Source organism: Rhinoraja longicauda, chromosome 23, assembly GCF_053455715.1.
Source record: "Rhinoraja longicauda isolate Sanriku21f chromosome 23, sRhiLon1.1, whole genome shotgun sequence".
Classification (NCBI taxonomy): domain Eukaryota; kingdom Metazoa; phylum Chordata; class Chondrichthyes; order Rajiformes; family Arhynchobatidae; genus Rhinoraja; species Rhinoraja longicauda.
The window spans coordinates 1,732,648-1,753,094 of NC_135975.1; the positions used below are offsets into that span (position 1 = coordinate 1,732,648).

The window sequence follows — 20,447 nt, forward strand, 5'->3', positions numbered from 1 at the left end:
AGGGGGGGATGGATGGAGGGAGAGGGGGGGATGGATGGAGGGAGGGAGAGGGGAGGGGGTAGGGAGGGAGAGGGGGGGATGGATGGAGGGAGGGAGAGAGGGGGGGATGGATGGAGGGAGGGAGAGGGGGGGATGGATGGAGGGAGGGAGAGAGGGGGGATGGATGGAGGGAGGGAGAGGGGGGGATGGATGGAGGGAGGGAGAGAGGAGGGAAGGAGAGAGAGAGAGAGAGGGGGATAGAGAAGTTCAGAGGACATAGGAAGAGAGGAGGGGGGAGATAGAGAGAGAGAGAGAGAGAGGTGTGTCAGGGGTTATGGGGAGAAGGCGGGAGAATGGGGTTAGGAGTGAGCGGCCTGGACAGAGTGGATGTGGACAGGATGTTTCCACTAGTGGGAGAGTCTAGGACCAGAGGGCACAGCCTCAGAATTAAAGGACGTACCTTTAGAAACGAGATGAGGAGGGATTTCTTTAGTCAGAGGGTGGTGAATCTGTGGGATTCATTGCCACAGACGGCTGTGGAGGCCACAAGTCAGTGGGTTATATGTAAATAGCAGATTGGCAAATTTTCAATTAGTGCGGGTGTCAGGGGTTGTGGAGATGGGGTTGGGGGTGAAAGATAGACCAGTCATGATTGAATGGTGGAGTAGTCTTGATGGGCCGAATGGCCTAATTCTACTCTTTATAATTTATAAACTTATTACCAGAATGATGTGGGGGCTTTGAACAGGGTGTAGATGAGATTTTGAGTGTAAGAGTCAGGAAGTCATGATGCAGCTTTAAAGGACTTTGGTCAGGCTGCATGTGGAGTATTGTGTGCAGTTCTGATCGCAGATGTGGAGGCTTTGGAGAAGGTTGAGGTTTACCAGAGTGATGCCTGGATTAGGGGTTATTATCTACAAGGTTGGACAATCGAAGGTAGACACAAAAAGCTGGAGTAACTCAGCGGGGAAAAGCAGCATCTCGGGAGAGAAGGAATGGGTGAGGTTTCGGGTCGAGACGATGGGAGGAGGTTGGTTTGTGTGATGGTCTGGGCTGCGATTCTCTGCAATTTCTCGCTGTCTGCATTGTTGACAATAAACTCTTATAATTCTCCGTAAGACCACTACCTTCTACACATGTGCCGTATAAAGCATGTTATCCGGACGCATCACAGCTCAGTTTGGGACCAGCTCCATCCAAGACCGCAAGAAATTGCAGCGAATTGTGGACCCAGCCCAGCCCATCACACAAACCGACCTCCCTTCCACTGACTCCATCTCCACCTCACGCTGCCTCGGCAAGGCCAGCAGCATCATCAAGGACCAGTCTCACCCCCGGCCACTCCCTCTTCTCCCCTCTCCCATCGGGCAAGAGGTACAGAAGTGTGAAAACGCACACCTCCAGATTCAGGGACAGTTTCTTCCCGGCTGTTATCAGGCAACTGAACCATCCTACCACAACCAGAGAGCAGTGCTGAACTACTATCTACCTCATTGGTGACCCTCGGACTATCTTTGATTGGACTTTGCTGGCTTTACCTTGCGCTAAACGTTATCCCCTTGTTATGTATCTATATACTGTAAATGGCTCGATTGTAATCGTGTATAGTCTTTCCACTGACTGGATAGGGCGCACCAAATAGCTTTTCACTGTACCTCGGTACACGTGACAATAAACTAAACTATATTGGGCTAAACTAAGCCAAATGAGCTGCTATTACATTGCGGTTTTTGAGCAAAGTTTTTATATGTTTTATTTTAAGTGGTTAGTTAAAATGAAAATAAACAGGAACTGTTCTGACCCAGCCCAGCTGCACAAGAATGCTGCTTACTTTCCTAACTTGGAGACCAATATCCTCGGTGAAGCCACAGAATCAGAGACGCAAATCTCCCCCCTCTCCTCAGCTGTTGGAAGCTGAGTCCTTCCATAAGCTAGGGTACTGTCCGATTCACCTCTACCCCATTGCGGACATTGGGCTTTGTGGAACTGATGCGCTACAATGCTACAAAGTGGGATTCGTTGCCACAGGAATGGGAGGGGGGAGTTGGTCCTGAGCCACCTGGAGATCATTGGAAGTGCAGAAATTAAATGTGAATGTTTTTGGTCTATGAATATCTCAACTGTTCTGACGAGGTGTGTTCAGCTCTGATTCTCTCTCCACAGATGCTGCCTGACCTGCTAGGAATTTGCAACTTTCAAACAAATTTTGATTTAATCTTTAAAATAATCTTGCCCACAGCCGAGCACAGACAGAGGCTTTCTGCTGATGAACGACGGAAGGAATATCACGAGGAACAATTGAACGAATGGGAGAATTATGTGGAGGAGGAGCAAGATGGTAAGTAGTCGGTGTGGAGTCACACAGAGCGGAAACAGGCCCTTCGGCCCAACTCCTCCATGCTGGCCGTGTCCCACCACAGAAACACAGCTGGCAGAGCTGCTGCCCCACTGAGCTGGCTAAGATCCTGACCTTGGGCGCTGTCTGTGTGGACTTTGCATGTTCTCCTTGTGACCGCATGGGTTTCCTCCCACATCCCAAAGACGTGCAGGTTTGTAGGTTAATTAGCCCTTTGTAAATTGCCACCTAGTGTGTTGGGAGTGGATGAGAAAATGGGATAGCATAGAAGTTGTGCAAATGGGTGGTCGATGGTCAGCTGAAGGGCCTGTTTCCATGCTGCATCTCGAAACATCTGCCCGCGTTTGGCCCATATCCCTCTAAACTTTTCCTATTGAAGGACCGGTCCACATGTCGTTATTGTACCATTTCCTCTGGCAGCTCGTGGTGTATAGAAACATAGAAAATAGGTGCAGGAGTATGCCCACCACTGTGTAAAAAACTCAGATGATGAGTGAAATTGGAATGCATTCACTTTGAAGTAAGACCCTAGTTTATTTTGCTTACTTTAAAAAACCTCCATAATTCATAAAGTCTCATTCCTATTTTGTTTTCCTCTTGTAATATTGTCCGTTTCGGGTCTTGGACTCTGGCTCCCTCACTGTGTGATGTTGGCTTGTTTGCATTTCTATATGTAAACAATTATATTTGAAGCACTGAGTGCATTAGTGACACTTGGAATAGGTTTTCTGAAACAACGCTGTACAGCGGTAGAGTTGCTGCCTCACAGCCCAGAGACCCCACACCATCCTGACTACAGGTGCTGTCTGTACCGAGGTTGTACGTTCTCTCTGTGACCACGTGGGTTTTCCTCCGGGTGCTCCGGTTTCCTCCCATTCTAAAGACATACAGGTTTGTAGGTTAATTGGGTTCTGTAAATCTTCTCTAGTGTGGAGGATAGAAGCAGTGTGTGGGGATCATTGGCCAGCACAGACTCGGTGGGCTGAAGGGCATGTTTCCACACTGTATGACTCTATTCCAAAGATGTGTTGGTTAAGTGGCTTCTGTAAATCATCCCTAATGTGTAGGATGGAACTAGTGTAGGATATAACATAGGACTAGTGTGAACGGGCCATCAGTGGTCAGCTTGCATTCGGTGGGCTGAATGGGTCTGACTCCAAACCAAACAGTAATCATAGATACATAGACAATAGGTGCAGGAGGAGACCATTTGGCCCTTCGAGCCTGTACGCACCGCCATTCACTGTGATCATGGCTGATCATCCACAATCAGTAACCCGTGCCTGCCTTCTCCCCATATCCCTTGATTCCGCTAGCCCCTAGAGCTCTATCGAACTCAGCGTTGTGATCCTCACAGGTATTTAACCATTTCACTTTTTCCCCCTAATCGTTCCACAGAACAGTATGAAAGGAATCGTGAGAAGGTGGAATCATGGCGTCAGTGGCATTACGACGGTCTTTACCCTCCGTACCGGTACAACCGACACGTTTATTAAACAGAAGCCACAAGACAGCATCTCGGAATGAAGGTGCATGCGATGGGTTAAGCAAGGTCGTGCAGAGATTGGTTATGGAGCTGTGTCTTTTACAGCTTCACTAAAGTGGCAGAAATATCGAACTAGATCCTAGCTTCTAGATGTGTTCGAAGGAACTGCAGACGCTGGTTTAAACCGAAGATAGACACAAAATACTGGAGTAACTCAGCAGGTCAGGCAGCATCTCTGGAGAGAAGGAATGGGTGGCGTTTCGGGTTGAGACCCTTCTTCAGGCTGGTTTGGGATAATGGAAACGAGAGACATAGATGGTGGGTTTCTATCTCTATATCTCTCGTTTCTCTTATCCCTAACCAGTCTGACGAAGGGTTTCGACCTGAAACGTCACCCATTCCATCTCTCCTGAGAGATGCTGTGTGTCCCGCTGAGTTACTCCAGCTTTTTGTGTCTATCCTAGCTTCTAGAAGCTATTTACTGCTTTGGTAAATACAGTATCTTCACCTTTTATTAATAAATTAGGAAATTAATATTTTTTAAATCGAAGGTAGACACAAAATGCTGGAGTAACTCAGCGGGACAGGCAGCATCTCAGGAGAGAAGGAATGGGTGACATTTCGGGTCGAGACCCTTCTTCAGAAGGGTCACCGAAATGTCACCCATTCCTTCTCTCCAGAGATGCTGCCTGTCCCGCTGAGTTACTCCAGTGTCTACCTTCGATGTAAACCAGCATCTGCAGTTTTTCCCCAACACATTTTTTTTAGTAACGTCAATGTTATATTCTAAAAGAAATATAATAAAGTTGGAAGAGGTGGCCTTCCATGTGTAATAGCAGACGGCGAAAAAAACAGCCAGTTTCTCTTGAGCCACTGTCAGCATATTAACATCTTTTCCCTGGCCTTAGGTTTAAACTAAATCATTTAGCAAACTTTAACAAGCTTGAAAGATTAGCATTTTCTCTCATAATATTTGTGCCATTTAATTTCCTTTTTACTTTATTACCATGTGTATGTAATCTATACCTCAACTGCATGTAGAATGTAACAGAATAAATATTAAATTCCAATGATTTTGTTTGATTTTGTCAGAAATTTAACCCATTGTGCCAAGTTTCAGGGCAAGTGTGAAAACGCACACCTCCAGATTAAGAGACAGTTTCTTCCAAGTTATCAGGTTCACAAGTTATAGGAGTAAAATTAGGCCATTTGGCCCATCGAGTCCACTCCGCCATTCAATCATGGCTGATCTCTGCCTCCTAATCCCACTTTCCTGCCTTCTCCCCATAACCCTTCACACCCATTCTAATGAAGAATTTGTCTATCTCTGCTTTAAAAGTATCCACTGACTTGGCCTCCACAGCCCTCTGTGGCAATGAGTTCCACAGATTAACTACCCTCTGACTAAAGAAACCGTGCTATCCTCTCAACAACTAGAGAGTGGTCCTGATCTCCCATCTACCTCCTTGGAGACCTTCGGAAGAAGGGTCTCGACCCGAAACGTCACGCATTCTTTCTCTCCAGAGATGCGGCCTGTCCCATTGAGTTACCCCAGCATTTTGTGTCTATCTCCGGTATAAACTAGCATCTGCAGTTCCTTTCCTCACATTTCATTGGACTTTACCTTGCACTAAACGTTATTCCCTTTCTCCCGTATCTGTACACTGTGGCCGGCGTGACGGTAATCATGTTGTCTTTTGGCCACAACTAGGCAACGTGGGAGAGTGCAGGGGTATTTAACCTCACTGTGACAATCGTGGGCTTATTTGAAATGTCATGTCCAATTTGCTCAACTCCCCTCGTGAGAGGAAACAATTGTTTTCTACCATGCCTAGTTTCATCCTTTGCACATGGATGCTAAAGTCAGAGTCATACAGCGTGGAAACAGGCCCTTACTTCAGCCCAACTTAACCACGCCAACCAACATAATGCTTTCATAAGTCATACGAACCGTTTGGCCATTCGGCCCATCAATACTTCACCTTTCAATCATGGCTGATCTATCTTTCCCTCTCAACCCCATTCTCCTGCTTTCTCCTGTGTGGGTTTGTAGGTTGATTGGCCTCTGTAAATTGTCCCTAGCGTTTTAAGGGAGTGGATGAGAAAGTGGGACAACACAGAACTAGTGTGAATGGGTGATCGATGGTCAGCTTGGACTCGTGTACCCCAACATGCCCCATCTACACCAGTCCCACCAGCCGGCATTTGGCCCATATCCCTCCACACCTACCCCATCCATGTACCTGTCCAAATGTCTCTTAGAGTTGAACCAAATGATGCTGTCAACATTTTAACTTCCTCTATTGCACATATGAAATAAATTTGCAGCTGGAAACGTTTGCTGGAACATCTGGTTCAATGGAACACACTTATAAACGGGACAGAAACAGAGCCAGTTATTTTACACTCTACATGAATGAAGCGAGACACCGCTGGAAACACAATCAAAGTCATGCTGGAATTTCAAACATCATCATCAAATTTCCCCCTGGGGTCTGCCTGCACTTTTAGTAGGGCTGACCTGAGTGAGGAGAGAGAGTAAGGCACAACTTTTAAAACATTGATGAATTGATCACCAGATGTTCTGTGTAGGAAAGAACTGCAGATGCTGGTTTACACCGAGACACAAAATGCTGGAGTAACTCAGTGGGACAGACAGCATCTCTGAAGTCTTCTTCAGACTGGAGGGTCTTGACCCGAAACGTCACCTATTCCTTTTCTCCACAGATGCTGCCTGACCCACTGAGTTACTCCAGCACTCTGTGAAACGTCACCTATCCATGTTCTCCACAGATGCTGCCTGACCCGTTGAGTTACTCCAGCACTCTGTGAAACGTCACCTATCCATGCTCTCCAGGATTAGTTACGGTGAATTGGAAACAAACCCAGGTCTCCATTTATACTCTGGTAAACTTAAAAAAGAATCACCCACAATGCTCTGCTTCTTAATGGAGACACAAGGAACTGCAGACGCTGGAATCTGGAGCAAAACACAAAGTGCTGGAGGAACTCAGCGGGTCAGGCAGCATCTGTGGAGGGAATGGACTGGCGATGTTTCTCCAGTCTGCAGAAGCATTGCGATCAGTGAACATCGTCTGTCTATCGACCCCACTCCCCCCCCCTGGCCCTATACCCCTCTCTCCAGCTTTACATTTCCCTCCTCCTCTCTTCGTACCCGACACCCGTTTGTCTTCTTTTCACCTCCAGCCTTTGTCACTTACTCCACCCATCAAACTCCTCCCTCACATGTATCCACCTATCACTTAAGATAGGCACAAAATGCTGGAGTAACTCGGAGGGTCAGGCAGCATCTGTAGAGAAAAGCCTTGGGCCAAAACATCGCCTATTCCTTCTCTCCAGAGATGCTGCCTGACCCGCTGAGTTACTCCAGCACTTTGTGTATCTATCTTCAGTGCAAACCAGCATCTGCAGTTCCTTCCTCCACCCATCACTTGCCGGGCTTTGTCCTGCCCCCACCACTCTTTTCCAGCTTTCTCCCCCCTTACTCCATCAGCCTGAAGAAGGATCCCAACCTGAAACATCACCTCTCCATCCCCTCCCCAGATGCTGCCTGACCCTCCGAGTTCCTTCAGCACTTTGTTTGGTAGTTTGAGTTCAGTTTATTGTCACGTGTACCGAGGTACAGTGAAAAGCTTTTGTTGCATGCTAACCAGTCAGTGGAAAGACAATACATGATTACAATCAAGCCTTTTACAGTGTTATAGATACGTGTTAAGGGAATATCATCATCATATCATCATATATATACAGCCGGAAACAGGCCTTTTCGGCCCTCCAAGTCCGTGCCGCCCAGCGATCCCCGTACATTAACACTATCCTACACCCACTAGGGACAATTTTTACATTTACCCAGCCAATTAACCTACATACCTGTACGTCTTTGGAGTGTGGGAGGAAACCGAAGATCTCGGGAAAAAACCCACGCAGGTCACGGGGAGAAGTGCAAACTCCTTACAGTGCAGCACCCGTAGTCAGGATCGAACCTGAGTCTCCGGCGCTGCATTCGCTGTAAAGCAGCAACTCTACCGCTGCGCTACCGTGCCGTCATAATTAAATTATGAAATGTTGGTGCAGGAATAGAGATTTAAGAATGTCATATGAGTGGAATTAGGCCATTTGGCCCATCAAGTCTACTCCGCCATTCAGTCACGGCTGATCTATCTCTCCCTCCTAACCCCATTCTCCTGCCTTCTCCCCATAACATCTGACACCCGCACTAATCAAGAAGTGTGGGGCGATTGTAATATGAGTTTGTAGATCTGCTTCTGAGGCTAACACGCAAATAGTCGCCTAGGTTGGGCGCCATCTTGGGAGTGTTTGTTGACCCTGTTTGCGGGTTACAAATATAACGTTGGCATCCCACTCACCTCCTTCCGCGTTCATTGTACATCCAAATGGAGAAATTAGAAAAAATGCTGTTTATTCATAGTTTAAAAAAAAGACTCTGGGTTTAAATCCGTGGCAGTACAAAATAGCACGGTTCTCCACTAGTGCCGTTCATAAACCTCAGATATAGTTGACATAGTAGTGTGATATTCTGCACCGGGGCTTCCTGCAATCAGGAATCACTTTGAACTGCTCAGAAATCTGCCGTGTTCTTCGCCTCTGGGCAGCAGCAGTTCTCCCCCTATTTTTGGACCTTTCCTCTCCTGCAGAAAGAGGAAGAGAATACAGAGAGGTCAGTATGGAAGACGGAACTGCAGATGCTGGTTAATACTGAAGATAGGCACAAAGTGCTGGAGTAACTCGGGCGGGTCAGGCAGCGTCTCTGGAGAAGAGGAATAGGCGACGTTTTGGGTAGAGACACTGATCTGACCCTGAGGGGCCTGATGAAGGGTCTCGACCCGAAACGTCACCTATTCCTTTTCTACATAAACGTCCGTATTTGGATAATTGGTACCAATAAATTAACCCACGATATTTATCGTACAGCTATTTCCACCTTCACTGAAGTAAAACATCTCAAAGCAATTTACAAATGTGATTCTGAAAGTTTAGTTTATTGTCACATGCACTGAGGTACTGTGAAAATGTTTTTCATAAGTTCTAGGAGCAGAATTAAGCCATTCGGCCCATCAAGTCTACTCCGCCATTCAATCATGGCTGGTCTATCTTTCCCTCTCAACTCCATTCTCCTGCCTTCGCCCCATAGCCCCTGACACCATTTTAGTTGTGTGCTAACCAGTCAGTGGATAGAAACAAAAATGATTGAATAAAGATACAGCATGGAACCAAGCCCTTCGGCCCATCGAGTCCATGCCGATCACCTGAGCTCTACGTTATTCCACTTTCTCATCCACTCCCTACACACTAGGGGGCAATTTACTGGTCAATCAATCTACAAACCTACTGAGTTACTCTTGAGGGGCAACTATTTTTACACAGAGGGTGGTGGGTGTATGGAACGAGCTGCCGAAGGAAGTAGTTGAGGCAGGTACTATGATAATGTTTCAGGAACATTTAGACATGTACATGGATAGGACAGGTTTGGAGGGATATGGGCCAAACACAGGCAGGTGGGACTAGTGTAGATGGGGCATGTTGGTCGGTGTGGGCAAGTTGGGCCGAAGGGGCTGTTTCCACACTGTATCACTCTATGACGTACAAAACCACAGCTTCAAATGGGTCAATCGTGGTTCTGTGATGAAAAACAGCCAAGGTCCGAGGTGGGTGTTCTTGGAGAAATACACAGCCAGAGTTTCCAGACACATTCACAAACCTGGACACCACTAGACATTTTTAACAGAGTTTCCTACCACGGGTGACTGACGTATCAGCCTTGAATAAACTAAATGAAGGGATTTGAAAGAAGAGTATCTGAAGAAGGGTCTCGACATGAAACGTCACCCATTCCTTCTCTCCAGAGATGCTGCCTGTCCCGCTGAGTTACTCCAGCTTTTTGTGTCTATCATCTGTCAATCAGGCTGGTTTTAAAAACATATATTATATGTAACGATAAATGAGTCATGAGGAAAATGGCTCCAGTCCACAGTTGGAAGGTGGCTGGAAACTTACATTTGTTTGAACAGTGGTCAAATGTGTTTCACCACAGTCTGACACATTCACATCTATATTATATTATTCATAATTTTAGAGCTATATTTTGGTATCCTCACATTCTGGGCAATTTATTAGTTTAGTTTAGCGATACAGTGCGGAAACAGGCCCTTCGGCCCACCGATCCCTGCACATTAATGCTATCCTACACACTAGGGACAATTTACATCTCTACTTAGCCAATTAACCTATAAACCTGCACGTCTTTGGAGTGTGGGAGGAAATCGAAGAACTCAAGAGAAAACCCACGCAGGTCACGGGGAGAACGTGCAAACTCCGTACAGACAGCGCCCGTGGTCAGAATGGAACCCGGGTCTCTGGCGCTGTGAGGCAGCAACTCTACCGCTGCGCCACCGTGCCGGACTTATAGGGGAACATGCAACCTGAATTTAGCCAAAGAGTCAAATTGAGACATGATTTCTACTTGAGACTCGCAACATCATCTCTCCTTGTGTCTGCTTATTCATTTGTCTTACTAGTAACAGGGAATAGTAAGAGCAGGGTCTCGACCCGAAACGTCACCCATTCCTTCTCTCCCGAGATGCTGCCTGACCTACTGAGTTACTCCAGCATTTTGTGAATAAATAGTAAGAGCCAAGATACACATCTAGTTATTAATATCTACTCTGAAATTAATTCTTTAATTTTTGTCAGGAGGAACTGCAGGTGCTGGTTTACAGCGAAGATAGACACAAAATGCTGGAGTAACTCAGCTGGTCAGGCAGCATCTCTGGAGAGAAGGAACAGGTGATGTTTCGGGTTGGGACCCTTCTTCAGACAGTCTGAGGAAGGGTCCCAACCTGAAACGTCGCCTATTCCTTCTCTCCAGAGATGCTGCCTGACCCGCTGAGTTACTCCAGCATTTTGTGTCTATCTTTAGTGTTCGATTCGTTTTACTTGGAATGGATGAATGTAGTAGTAAATTGTCAAATATTAGTAACAATTAATGAGGTATAACAGAGTTCTAAACCATTGAAAACTCAATAATCGTAGAAAGGCCCACCTTCAACATTCCATCTCTCTCCCACTGAAACAAGCCACAGTTTCTGAAAAACACACTCAAAAATATTAATGTGTGAAAGGCTGATTATTCAGAACATTTCCCAATACCATTATAATCGACAAATTACATTTATAGATAGGGCACCTTCCAAAGCATTAATCAAATAAAACAATACAAATACAAGGATGAACATGTTTTTATAAAATACACACTTAAGAACATATTATGTGAAAATAAATTTACAATTGACATAGTAGCTTTCACATCCTCAAAACATCACAGAGCACGATGCAATTAATGAAATACTTGTTGAAATGTATGGACTTCAACATTAGAAAGACAGCAGTTTGTTCAGTTCATTCTATTTAAAAACAAGATGAAAATGACAAAAATCTTTTATAACAGTGTTAGTTGGGGAATCATTGCAGCTGAACACTCCCTTTTCTACTATAAACCCCATTGTATTTATATAATCTGAGGGAACAGATGAGGTTTCAGATAAACACTTCTGAATGATATTAAAATGTGATCCCGAGTAAAAGATTGCCTTCATTGGTATAGTTGGTGATAGGATGGTTCAGTTGCCTGATCACAGCTGGGAAAAAACTGTCCCAAAATCTCCAGATCCAGGGACAGTTTCTTCCCGGCTGTTATCAGGCAACTGAACCATCCTATCACCAACTGGAGAGCGGCCCTGACCTCCCATCTACCTCATTGGAGACCCTTGGACTATCTTTAATCAAACTTTACCTTGCACTAAATGTCACTACCTGTATCTGTACACGGTGCATAGCTCAATTGTAATCATGTATAGACTTTCCACTGACTGGATAGCACGCAACACAAAAGCTTTTCACTGTACCTCGGTAGAAGGCGGTACAGCTGGTGCAGATTCAGGCCCTTCGGCCCACGATGTCTGTGCCGTACATGATGATAAGACCATCACTAATCTCATGCACATAATCCATATCCCTTCATATCCATGTGCCTGTCCAAAGCACATGGGGGAGCCCAGAACCAGGGGCCAGTTTAAGAATAAAGGGTAGGCCATTTAGAACGGAGATGAGGAAAAACATTTTCAGTCAGAGAGTTGTAAACCTGTGGAATTCTCTGCCTCAGAAGGCAGTGGAGGCCAATTCTCTGAATGCATTCAAGAGAGAGCTAGATAGAGCTCTTAAGGATAGCGGAGTCAGGAGGTATGGGGAGAAGGCAGGAACGGGGTACTGACTGAGAATGATCAGCCATGATCACATTGAATGGCGGTGCTGGCTCGAAGGGCCGAATGGCCTCCTCCTGCACCTATTGTCTACATGAACGCCACTATTGCATCTGCCTCCACGAGGGTCCTTCTTCAGACTAGTGAAGTCTTAAGGATTCTAACCCGAAACTTCACCCATTCCTTCTCTCCAGAGATGCTGCCTGAGCCCGCTGAGATACTCCAGCATCTTGTGTCTATCCTCCACAGTGTACGTGATAAAGGGAATAACGGTTAGTGCACGATAAAGTCCCGTGAAGTCTGATTAAAGATAGTCTGAGTGTCTCCTATGAGGTAGTAGCTGAGGTTGCTGATACAATGGTTCAATTGTCTAACTAACACTTTGTGTTCTACGCAAGAACTTAATTTGATTAGTACAGGTGTCAGGGGTTATGGGCAGAAGGCAGGGGAATGGGGTTAGGAGGGAGAGATAGATCAGCCATGATTGATACACAGACACATAGACAATAGGTGCAGGAGGAGGCCATTCGGCCCTTCGAGCCAGCACCGCCATTCAATGTGATCATGGCAGATTATCCACAATCAGTACCCCGTTCCTGCCTCCTCCCCATATCCCTTGATTCCGCTCGCCCTAAGAGTTCTATCTAACTCTTTTGAATGCAGAGTAGACTTGATCGGCCAAATGGCCTAATTCGATTCCTATTTCTTATGACCTAAGATTCCAGCATCTTGTCTAGCACACTGTGAACGCCCTTACTACGTCAGAATATTGCTACGTTTGGCCCTCCCTCAGCAGTACCCCGGCCTCATAGCAGAAGCGTCCACCTCATGGGGCTGGAAACTGGAAGTGTCCTGAGCTAACTCTGCCACCACCATCGTCTACTGTACAAGTGATGGCTCCCACTGATTGTCGCCGGAAGCTCGCGTCCTTTTCAGGACGGACGATGACAGCGATGTCAACATTTGAAACATGGATGATGGACAAAGAAAGAAGAAGCAGCACCCCAGGCAAGACCTACCTGCAGTGTTTCTTTGGTAATCTTGTTAATGCTACTGCTCTGCTGCCACAGGGGCATTTAAAGAATCGCTTGACTGCATCGTGCCAGTGGAAGTCATGGTTTTCACTCACGCACGTCTCCAGCGGCTTGAAGTGTGAATATTTGCACTGCAATGAAAATAAGAAACTGTTAAGTACAATCAGTGTGTAGCTGCAGAAACAACCACACCATGTATTCACATTTTAAAATAATCAATAATTTTGGGGATCTGGACAAGCTTAACACTGAGACACAATGAACTGCAGATGCTGGTTTACAACAACAAAATAACAACAGAGTGCTGGAGTAACTCAGCGGGTCAGGCAGCATCTGTGGAGAACATGGATAGGTGACGTTTCACAGAGTGCTGGAGTAACTCAGCGGGTCAGGCAGCATCTGTGGAGAACATGGATAGGTGACGTTTCACAGAGTGCTGGAGTAACTCAGCGGGTCAGGTAGCATCTGTGGAGAACATAGATAGGTGACGTTTCACAGAGTGCTGGAGTAACTCAGCGGGTCAGGCAGCACGTGTGGAGAATGTGAATAGGTGCCATTTTGGGTCGGGCCCTTCTTCAGACTGATTGTAGGGTGGGGGTTGGACTACCATTGGACTACCTTTGATCGGACTTTACTGGCACTGAACGTTATTCCCCTATCATGTATCTAGACACTGTGGACGGCTCGATTGTGATCATGTGTTGTCTTTCCGCTGACTGGTTACCACGCAACAAAAGCTTTTCACTGCATGTGACAATAAACTAAACTGAAGTGAAGAACAGTCTCTAAAGATGATGAGAGGAAATCAGCTTTGTAGTCAAGAGGCATCTGGAAGGAGACTACAGATACCTAAAAACATTTTTTTGTTTGTTTTAGTTTAACAGATACAGGGCGGAAACAGGCCCTTCGGCCCACCGGGTCCGTGCCGACCAGCGAGCCCCGCACATTAACGCTATCCTACACCCACTAGGGACATTTTTTTTTACATTCACCAAGCCAATTAACCTATGTATGTCTTTGGAGTGCGGGAGGAAACCGAAGATCTTGGAGAAAACCCACACAGAACACGTACAAACTCCGTACAGACACGACCCGGAGTCAGGATTGAACCCGGGTCTCTGGCGCTGCATTCGCTGTAAGGCAGCAACTCTACCGCTGTGCCACCGTGACCGCCCATAAAAAAGCGCTGGGCTAAGTGTGCTTACAGGAAGACCGGAAACATTTGTACATCTCATACAGACATGCCCTGCGTGAAACAAAATTTGTCTGAATTCCATTAAACATTCACCACACTAACAATTAAACTAAATTATGTGTTGTTTCTACATAAAATGTCTTGTAAAAACCAATTCCAGCGTGATTTAAATGATCATCTTACACGCAACATGACATTGCCTTTTGTGCAAACAGCCTTCAGCTCCCTGGCGATGAGTTCCAGAATAATATTCATCTCCAAATAATTAGCCATGATTGCGTCAGACAAAAATGAATAAAAAGTTGTCAACGTTAACCATTTATTGAACCAAGTTTGGTAAAAAAAATAAAGATTGATAGGTTCTTGATTTGTACGGATGTCAAAGGTTATGGGGAGAAGGCAGGAGAATGGGGTTGAGAGGGAGAGATAGATCAGCCATGATTGAGTGGCGGAGTTGACTCGATGGGCCGAATGGCCTAATTCTGCTCCTATGACATATGGACGTAATAGACCATAATGTCTATTACAAAATCCTTGCTCAAGTTCTGTGCTGTATTTCCCCCTGAATCTCTCTCTGACCCATAATACACAAGAGTTCTCTTTATTCAAAAATCCACTGCCTTTTCATGCTATTTTTGATGAATTACTTCTCAATCAATTTTGAACTTTATAGCTGCTAGTTGCTTTGCTTATAGCACTGTCCTCTATTCGGGCACGCTGAGAGGAAATGGCCAGAGCTGCTGCTTCACAGCACCCAAGACCCATGTTCAATCCGGACTTCATAGAAACATAGAAAATAGGTGCAGGAGTAGGCCATTCGGCCCTGCGAGCCTGCACCGCCATTCAATATGATCATGGCTGATCATCCATCTCAGTATCCCGTACCTGCCTTCTCTCCATACCCCCTGATCCCTTTAGCCACAAGGGCCACATCTAACTTCAGGTGCTATCTGTGTGTGGAGACGGCACATCGTCCCTGTTACTGAGTGGGTTTCCTCCGGGTGCTCCGGTTTCCTCCCACATTCCAAAGACGTGCGGGTTTGTAGGTTAATCGGCCCTCTGCAAATTGCCCCCCCGTGCGTAGGGAGTGGATGAGAAAGTGGGATAATATAGAACTAGTGTGAACGAGTGATCGCTTGTCAGCATGGACTCGATGGGCTGAAAGGCCTGTTTCCGTGCTGAATCTCTTACAGTTTAAAGTAAAGAAACAGCATGATTTTGCCCAATATGGCAATCATTAGATTGCCTATGCCCTGAGGACGGTCAATGGATCATCAAACTTAATTTCAATTTTAGCCTGGCAAGATCTTTTTCCTCCTATAAAATATATGATCCACCTCAAAGAAATAATGAACAAAATCTGGAGTTATTTAACATAACTTGTAGATTTTACATCTGGTCCCTGTTAGAACATAGACATAAGGAACAGTCGAAACTGGAATCTTGAGCAAAACACTAAATGCTGGAGGAACTCAGCAGGTCAGGCAGCAGCTGTGGAGATGTTTTGGGTCAGGGGTGTAGGAAAGAAAACTGCAGATGCTGGTTTAAATCGAAGGCGGACACAAAAAGCTGGAGTAGCTCAGCGGGTCAGGCAGCATCTCCGGAGAGCAGGAATGGGTGACGTTTCGGGTCGAGACCTTTCTTCAGGCTGACGGATGTTTTGGGTCGAGACCCTTTTTCAGACCCTTCTTTAGACTCTCACACAGTCTGTCTCCTGTGACGGAGTGATTGTTCTCCATTAAATATTGCTATTATACCTGCCTCCTCTGGCAGCTCACTCCATGGTTTCGATTAGATCGTTCCCCTATCACAAACCTATGTCCTCTGCTTCGTCATTCCCCTACTCTGGGCAAAAGACTCTGTGTATTCATCCCATCAATTCTCACATGTTTTTGTACTCCTCTATAAGATCAGCCCTCAGCCTCCTGCACTCCAAGAAATAAAGTCCAAGCCTGCCCAACCGTCCCCTAGAGCTCAAGCCGAAGTCCTGGCAACAGCCTGATACATCTTCTCTGCACCCTTTCCAGCTGAACCGCATCCTTCCTCCAGCAGGATGGCCAAAACTGAACACACTCCTCTAACTGCGACCGCACCAGCACCTTGTACATCTGTAACATAACCTTTCAAACCTCTGGGAAAGTCACGGGACTGCTTAAGGACGGTCAGCAGAGCAAGTAGTGTCTCAGGAATTTGACTGAGTTTTTTTGAAGAGGTGGCCAAGAAAATTGATGATGGCCGCCCTTCGAGCCAGTAGACGCTGTCTTCATGTACTTCAGCAAAACCTTTAACGAGGTACGACACAGTAGGCTGGTCTGGAAGTTATGCCAGATGGGACCCAAGCGAGCTGCCCAACTGAATACAAAATTGGCTTGAAGGTAGGAGACAAAGTGTGGTGGTACTAGATTTTATTTCAGACTGGAGGCCTGTAACAAATGGTGTGGCGCAGGGCTGGGCCCCGAGTCCAACGTTGTTCATTATGTGTTCATTGATGTGTTGGATGAGAATGTAGGTGGCATGGTTAGCAAGTTTGTGGAGGACACTAATATTGGTAGGCAGTGAAGAAGGTTATCTAAGATCACAACACTATCTGATGAATTGGGCCAGAGAATGGCAGATGGAGTTTAATTCAGATAAACACAATGTGTTGCAAGGCAGACACAAGATGCTGGAGTAACTCAGCGGGTCAGGCAGCATCTCGGGAGTGAAAGAATGGGTGATGTTTCGGGTCGAGTGCCTTCTTCAGTCTGAAGATAGATTTGGTTTGGAGAGACACAGCGGGTGGCACAGCAGCGTGGCTTGTAGAGCCGCTGCCTCACAGCACCAGAGACCCGGGCTCGATCATCACCTCGGGTGCTGTCTGTGTGGAGTTTGCACGTTCTCCCTGTGACCTTGTGGGTTTCCTCCCACATCCCAAAGATGTGCGGGTTTATAGGTTAAGTGCCCTCTGTAAATTGCCCCCTAGTGTGTAGGGGGTGGATGAGAAAGTGGGATAACATGGAACTCGTGTGAGCGGATGATCGATGCTGGCGTGGGGCTGAGGGGCTGTTTCCATGCTGTATCTCTAAACTAAGATATGGCTTAGTGCAAAAAACCTGATGCAAGATCCAATATTCTACTGAAAGTTTTTGTTCTTTGAAGTAACATAGAAACATAGAAAATAGGTGTAGGAGGCCATTTGGCCCTTTGAGCTAGGATCACCATTCATTGTGATCATGGCTGATCATCCACAATCAGTAACCCATGCCTGCCTTCTCCCCATATCCCGTGATTCCACTAGCCCCTAGAGCTCTATCTATCTCTCTTTTAAATTCATCCAGCGAATCGGCCTCCACTGCCCTCTGTGGCAGCGAATTCCACAAATTCACAACTCTCTGGGTGAAAATGTTTTTCTCACCTCAGTTTTAAATGGCCTCCCCTTTATTGTAAGACGGTGGCCCCTGGTTCTGAACTTCCCCAACATTGGGAACATTTTTCCTGCATCTAGCTTGTCCAGTCCTTTTATAATTTTATAAGTACTTCAAAAATGAATAGTTTAGGAACAACAAAAAATAAAATCAGCCCGAGGAAGAATTGAAAGAACATTTAGCGCGAGTACATTTTCTTCTCTTGTTACTGCACAATTGTGGACGTGAAGGGGGCTGGTAAAGATGAAATCTCTCCTGTTTTAAGGAAGCCAGTTGTTTCTCATTAACCAAAATAACCAGTAATTACATTGTACTAAAACATGTTTACCATGGAATGTTTTATTACGCTCTCAAAAGGTCTTGTTGGTCGCAACATTTAATGAGTTTACAAAGAAAAGCAAATTCCATGTCAACCCTCCCCCCCCTCGTGTTCACCTATTACCACGCCTCACCCTGCCCCGGCTCTCATCCAGCTTTCTCCCACTCCCACCCTACAATCAATCTGAAGAAGGGCCCCAAACCAAAATGCCACCTATTCACATTCTGCAGAGATGCTGCCTGACCCGCTGAGTTACTCCAGCACTCTGTGAAACGTCACCTATCTATGTTCTCCACAGATGCTGCCTGACCCGCTGAGTTACTCCAGCACTCTGTGAAACGTCACCTATCCATGTTCTCCAGAGATGCTGCCTGACCCGCTGAGTTACTCCAGCACTCTGTGAAACGTCACCTATCCATGTTCTCCAGAGATGCTGCCTGACCCGCTGAGTTACTCCAGCACTCTGTGAAACGTCACCTATCCATGTTCTCCACAGATGCTGCCTGACCTTCAGAAAGCCTTCGACAAGGTCCCACACAGGAGATTAGTGGGCAAAATTAGGGCACATGGTATTGGGGGTAGGGTACTGACATGGATAGAAAATTGGTTGACAGACAGAAAGCAAAGAGTGGGGATAAATGGGTCCCTTTCGGAATGGGAGGCAGTGACCAGTGGGGTACCGCAAGGTTCGGTGCTGGGACCCCAGCTATTTACGATATACATTAATGACTTAGACGAAGGGATTAAAAGTACCATTAGCAAATTTGCAGATGATACTAAGCTGGGGGGTAGTGTGAATTGTGAGGAAGATGCAATAAGGCTGCAGGGTGACTTGGACAGGTTGTGTGAGTGGGCGGATACATGGCAGATGCAGTTTAATGTAGATAAGTGTGAGGTTATTCACTTTGGAAGTAAGAATAGAAAAGCAGATTATTATCTGAATGGTGTCAAGTTAGGAGGAGGGGGAGTTCAACGAGATCTGGGTGTCCTAGTGCATCAGTCAATGAAAGGAAGCATGCAGGTACAGCAGGCAGTGAAGAAAGCCAATGGAATGTTGGCCTTCGTAACAAGAGGAGTTGAGTATAGGAGCAAAGAGGTCCTTCTACAGTTGTACCGGGCCCTGGTGAGACCGCACCTGGAGTACTGTGTGCAGTTTTGGTCTCCAAATTTGAGGAAGGATATTCTTGCTATGGAGGGCGTGCAGCGTAGGTTCACTAGGTTAATTCCCGGAATGGCGGGACTGTCGTATGTTGAAAGGCTGGAGCGATTGGGCTTGTATACACTGGAATTTAGAAGGATGAGGGGGGATCTTATTGAAACATATAAGATAATTAGGGGATTGGACATATTAGAGGCAGGAAACATGTTCCCAATGTTGGGGGAGTCCAGAACAAGGGGCCACAGTTTAAGAATAAGGGGTAGGCCATTTAGAACGGAGATGAGGAAGAACTTTTTCAGTCAGAGAGTGGTGAAGGTGTGGAATTCTCTGCCTCAGAAGGCAGTGGAGGCCAGTTCGTTGGATGCTTTCAAGAGAGAGCTGGATAGAGCTCTTAAGGATAGCGGAGTGAGGGGGTATGGGGAGAAGGCAGGAACGGGGTACTGATTGAGAGTGATCAGCCATGATCGCATTGAATGGCGGTGCTGGCTCGAAGGGCTGAATGGCCTACTCCTGCACCTATTGTCTATTGTCTATTGACCCGCTGAGTTACTCCAGCACTCTGTGAAACGTCACCTATCCATGTTCTCCACAGATGCTGCCTGACCCGCTGAGTTACCCCAGCACTCTGTGACCTGAAATGACACTGTTTATCCTTTCCCCTCACTGTCAGCAGTCATTTAATTTTCTGGCATCTCTCCCACAACCAGATCACCCACAGTTTCTACCCTTATTTCGTTTAACTACCATGGATATATTCCAAAGACAGACACAAAAAGCTGGAGTAACTCAGCGGGTCAGGCAGCATCTCTGGAGAGAAGGAATGGGCGACGTTTCAGGTAGAGACCCTTCCTCAGACTGGGAGTCAGGGGAAAGGAGAACGAGAGATATAGAAATGTCACCTATTCCTTTTCTCCAGAGATGCTGCCTGAGCCGCTGAGTTAGTCCAGCCTTTTGTCTATCCTCGGATTAAACCCGCATCTGCAGTTCCTCCCTAGGCAAGGATATATTCCATGTGGGCTTCCATCTGTTTTCAAAGATGCTGAACCCCATAAAACTTCCTCTTTTAATATCCCATGTGGCACTTCATGTTTGCGTTAACCGCAATAGCTGTAATTTCCCTGTATTTTCAGAACATGCGCTCAGCACTTTCATTAAGAACCCTACCCGCGTCGTATGGCAAGGATGTATTCCTGATCTTCCAATCTACATCATTGCAGA

The 20,447-nt window shown here is 46.2% G+C and overlaps 2 protein-coding genes across 5 annotated transcripts in view; one reads left to right on the forward strand and one right to left on the reverse strand.

Annotated features, from left to right (window-relative positions):
• ucmaa (upper zone of growth plate and cartilage matrix associated a) overlaps nt 1–4,429 on the forward strand; it is a 6,683-nt gene extending 2,254 nt beyond the window's left edge. Inside the window, exons 2-4 of the mRNA XM_078419379.1 lie at nt 775–915; nt 2,219–2,317; nt 3,734–4,429. Coding sequence (XP_078275505.1) covers nt 775–915; nt 2,219–2,317; nt 3,734–3,831 — 338 coding nt within the window. The 3' untranslated portion in view covers nt 3,832–4,429. The remainder of the gene's footprint in view (nt 1–774; nt 916–2,218; nt 2,318–3,733) is intronic.
• A 2,903-nt stretch (nt 4,430–7,332) lies between these two features.
• Nucleotides 7,333–20,447, reverse strand: part of mcm10 (minichromosome maintenance 10 replication initiation factor) — a 54,404-nt gene continuing 41,289 nt past the window's right edge. For 3 of the 4 annotated variants that reach the window (XM_078420099.1, XM_078420097.1, XM_078420098.1), the window contains exons 18-20: nt 13,138–13,283; nt 10,903–10,945; nt 7,333–8,491 (exon numbers count right to left, since the gene is read on the reverse strand). In XM_078420099.1, the coding sequence (XP_078276225.1) occupies nt 8,408–8,491; nt 10,903–10,945; nt 13,138–13,283 (273 nt within the window). In that variant the 3' untranslated portion in view covers nt 7,333–8,407. The remainder of the gene's footprint in view (nt 8,492–10,902; nt 10,946–13,137; nt 13,284–20,447) is intronic. The other variant, XM_078420100.1, reaches the window with a different exon arrangement.